The following is a 4,521-nucleotide window of genomic DNA, read 5'->3' on the forward strand; positions in this document are numbered from 1 at the left end:
TGAGTGAGGTAACCCAATCTCAAAAGAACTCACATGTTATGTACTCACTGATAAGTGGATATTAGCCCAAAACTTAGGATACCCAAGTTATAAGATACAATTTGAAAAACACATGAAACTCAAGAAGAATGAAGACCAAAGTGTGAACACTTTGCCCCTTCTTAGAATTGGGAATAAAACACCCATAAAGGAGTTACAGAGACAAAGTTTGGAGCTGAGATGTAAGGATGGACCATCTAGAGACTGCCATACCCAGGGATCCAGCCCATAATCAGCCTCCAAATGCTGACACCATTGCATACACTAGCAAGGTTTTGCTGAAAGGACCCTGATATAGCTGTCTCTTGTAAGGCCATTCTTGGCCTAGTAAACACAGAAGTGGATGTTCACAGTCAGCTATTGGATGGATCACAGGGTCCCCAGTGGAGGAGCTAGAGAAAGTACCCAAGGAGTTAAAGGGATCTGCAACCCTATAGCTGGAACAACAATATGAACTAACAAGTACCCCCCGGAGCTGGTGTCTCTAGCTGCATATATATCAGAAGATGGCCTAGTTGGCCATCAGTGGAAAGAGAGGCCCATTGGTCTTGCAAACTTTATATGCCTAAGTACAGGGGAACGCCAGGGCCAAGAAGTGGGAGTGGGGGGGGGGCGTGGGGGTGAGGGCATGGGGGACTTTTGGGATAGCATTGGAAATGTAAATGAAGAAAATACCTAATTAAAAAAAAGGAAAAGAAAATCCTGAGAAGAGAGATATCCAAAGTAGGATTTTATACTCAGCGAAACTATCCATCAAACAACCCAGTAGAATAAATTTATTTTCAGATAAGTGTGATTCCCCTGTTTCTCTCTCATATTTCTAAGTTTTTTCCTTGAAGTCTTGTGTGGCAGTAAACTATTGAAAGAAATATAACTAGGAGAAAGTAAATAGCCAGAGAGATACAGAGGGAATAACAAACTCATGTTTACCTACTCTTTTCACAGTACCAACTAAGTGGAATCAGTTTACATATCAAACAACACATAAACGGATCACGAACATGTGGTTTATATATTCAATGGAATTTTATTCCATGTTTAAGAACAATGAAATTATGAATTTTGCAGTCAAATGGATAGAACTAGAAAATATAATACTATGGTAATGCAGGCTCTGGAAGACAAATGTGGTGTTTTCTCTCATATGTAGATTTTAACTTCTAAAGGTTAAACATGTATATTCAACTGAGAAGAGATGAGAGAAAGAGAGAGAGATAGAAAGACAGACAGACAGAGACAACGAGAGAGAGAGACAGAGACAGAGACAGAGAGAGGAGAGAAGTTCATGAGAAGGGGAAAGATGCTTAAAGGCAACAGTTCTTTCAAGGTCAATGACCATTTTAAAGGGTTGCATAGCAGATATTTACATTACAATTCATAACAATGTCAAAATTAGAGTTATGAAATAGCAACAAAATAACTTTATGGTTAGAAGTCACCACAACGTGAGAAACTATATTAAAGGATCTCAGCATTAGGAAGGTTGAGAACCATTGCTTTAAAGGAAGGCATGGGATGGACAAAGGAATACATGAGGTGTGAAAAGAAAAAGGGAGTTATTGTGGGGGAGATCAGAGCGAGGAAAGCAGAAGTGGGAAAGGAGGCCAAGGATGTCAATCACTTGTACATTTTTAATCATTGTTTCTACAACAGTGTATTTAAATGCTATCAGATATTATAAAAATAATTTTAAAATAACAATGAATGAAAAACTCCAAGTATCTCAGCAATGAGCCAAAAGTGCAGCCTTACTAATTTGAAAAGTCAAAAAGCTCCAGGAAACATTTGTTTTAAAAGTAACACTGATGCTGGGTGGTGGTGGTGCAGGCCTTTAATCCCAGCACTTGGGAGGCAGAGGCAGGCAGATCTCTGAATCAGAAGCTAACCTGGTCTACAGAGTGAGTTCTAGGACAGCCAGGGCTACATAAGGAAACATGGTCTCAGAAAACAAAACAATACAAAACAAGAAACATTGTAAAGCTATGAGTTAGAATATATAATGATGATAGATACAAAACTCTGGGAGCTTTGAGGTTAATTTCAAATAACTAAATTAAAAGCCAGTCAAACACAAAAGGGGACACACACACACACACACACAGACAGTTATCCAAATGTTGCTATTAAAAAAAAAAGTATGACTATGGGCCAAACTTGTGGGTAGCACTTTTAAACCATTCTATGGAAACACTGGATATTTCTATAACCCTAATTATGAGAGTATCACTCCCAGTAGGCAGTGGGACTGAAACAATGTGCGCATACAGAGTGAGATGTGGGGAACAATGGTCACTCTGTAGGAGTCAAAAGCCAATGAGCAAGGCAAAAAGCTTAGCAACAGAAATACACATGTGCTGGATGGCAATGTAGAACTATCCAAGGATCCAGCTACGTGTGTGCAGACATAGTCCCTGAGGAGGACTGAACAGAAGACACAGCCTCACACCTCTTTGAAGAACAGTTTGACTTTTGAACCAAGCCATATACAAATCCAAAATAAAAAATAAAAAATAAAACCTATGTTGACAAAACAAAAACCTATCAATTTATGAACTCAGGTCATTCATGCTTAAACTCACAATAAATTGCACATATTTTAATTGATTGTTCAATATCATTTTTCATATTTATAAAAAGAATTTTAATAAGACTAACCTGACTGATGAAATATTATGTAAGTTTTTAAGTATTTAGAAATTATACTTTCTAAATGAACCTGTAATTATGAATTGCAGCATAAGTGCTAATAATGATAAAGGAGGAACATTTTACCATCTGATCCAGGGGGCCCCTCTGGTCCTGGTGCGCCAGGCAGGCCGGGTAGCCCTGGCTTCCCAGGTTTTCCTGGGGCACAGTCGAGTCTTCCAGGAATACCAGCTTCTCCTGGAAATCCTGGAGGACCAGGAACCCCTGGTGGTCCAGGAGGTCCCATCATGCCTACAAGGAAAATTAAGGGTGGAAATTACCCATGTTCTCAAGAGTATATGTTTCAGTAGAAGTTACAATCAGCACATTTAGAGGAAAATGGCTGGCAATGGGCATCACACCGTAAAACAATCCAGACACAGAGAGAAGCACCCTGTGACCTCACTTACATGTGGACTCTAACTCAATCAAACTCAGACAGGAGAGCAGAATGGCCGTTACTGGGGAAGAAGGAAGTAAGGAGTATAGAGGTGATGAACCAAGTGACAGGATTTCTGGTGAGCTGAATAAATCCTGGAGAGCCTCTGTACAGCATGCAGATGGTAGTGAACAAGCCACATTGCATACTGGAAATCACTAAGAGGAGAGACCTTTTTTTTTTTTTAGTTCCTGGGTCTGGGTTACTATATACAATATTCAACATTATGTTTACTAGGTCCATTCCTTCACAGAAACATCTCATTGGCAATTTGATGACACTTATACTAATCTTTTAGATTTCTTAGGGAAGTATGGAGATTTTGGCAATATTAATTATTCCAATCCACAAGCATGGTATCTTTCCACATTATACTATATTCTTCAATTTCTTTTTTTTAATCTTTTGAATTTTTATTGCATTCATTTAAGTTTTTTGTTTGTTTTTTGTCTTTTTTTTTTTTACTTATTCTTGTGACATCCAGCTTACTGCCCACCTCCTGATCACCCTCTCCCACAATTCTTCCCCCACCCACCTTCAAAGAAAATTCTCCTTCCATACACGTGCAGGTACACGTGCACACAAACCAATAGTGAGGGTGCAGGCATGGCCAGTGCATTTATCTACTAGACTCTGGTAATCACCTGGTTGTGTGCAGGGCATCGAGTTGTATACTTTACACAGACACAATTTTAGGTGAACATCTAGTCAACAAAGCTTCAGAGTGAGAGAGAGGAGGAGAGGCTTGGGAAATGCAGGCAGAAGGATCACAGATTGAGGCTAGCCTGGACTACATAGAGTCTATTGCCAAAGGAAAAACAGACCAAAAGCCCTGCTTTTTCACAAGGCTGATTGCTAATTAGAAAGCAGGAGCCATGCCAGAATAATCTGAGTAAATTGCATTAGAGTAAAAGAAGAGAATGATACAGATACAACAACAACAAATATACTTGAGACAGGAGAGATGGCTCAGTGTTTAAGAACTCTTGGTGCTTTTCCAAATGACCAGAGTTTAGTTCCTAGCACCCACATCAAGTAGCTCACCAATGCCTGTAACTCCAGATCCAGGGGGCCAATACCCTCTTCTGGCCTCTGAGAGCATCAGTTCACACACACACACACACACACACACACACACACACACAAATAAATAAATAAACGATAAAAATCTTTTAAAACTTGACTCTCCCATACACCAACAGGCATTGCTGCCTTTGAAAGAAGTTGCAAGTGCAAGCCCACGCTATAGGGGGAACAACACTATGAACTAACCAGTACCCCGGAGCTCGTGACTCTAGCTGCATATGTATCAAAAGATGGCCTAGTCGGCCATCACTGGAAAGAGAGGCCCATTGGAC

General features: G+C 39.9%; 1 protein-coding gene across 1 annotated transcript in view; it reads right to left on the reverse strand.

Annotated features, from left to right (window-relative positions):
• Nucleotides 1-4,521, reverse strand: part of Col4a4 (collagen type IV alpha 4 chain) — a 126,434-nt gene that overhangs the window by 58,892 nt on the left and 63,021 nt on the right. The window contains exon 19 of the mRNA XM_029475388.1: nucleotides 2,812-2,979. Within this exon, the coding sequence (XP_029331248.1) occupies nucleotides 2,812-2,979 (168 nt within the window). The remainder of the gene's footprint in view (nucleotides 1-2,811; nucleotides 2,980-4,521) is intronic.

The sequence above is a fragment of the Mus caroli genome, chromosome 1 (assembly GCF_900094665.2).
Source record: "Mus caroli chromosome 1, CAROLI_EIJ_v1.1, whole genome shotgun sequence".
Lineage (NCBI taxonomy): Eukaryota > Metazoa > Chordata > Mammalia > Rodentia > Muridae > Mus > Mus caroli.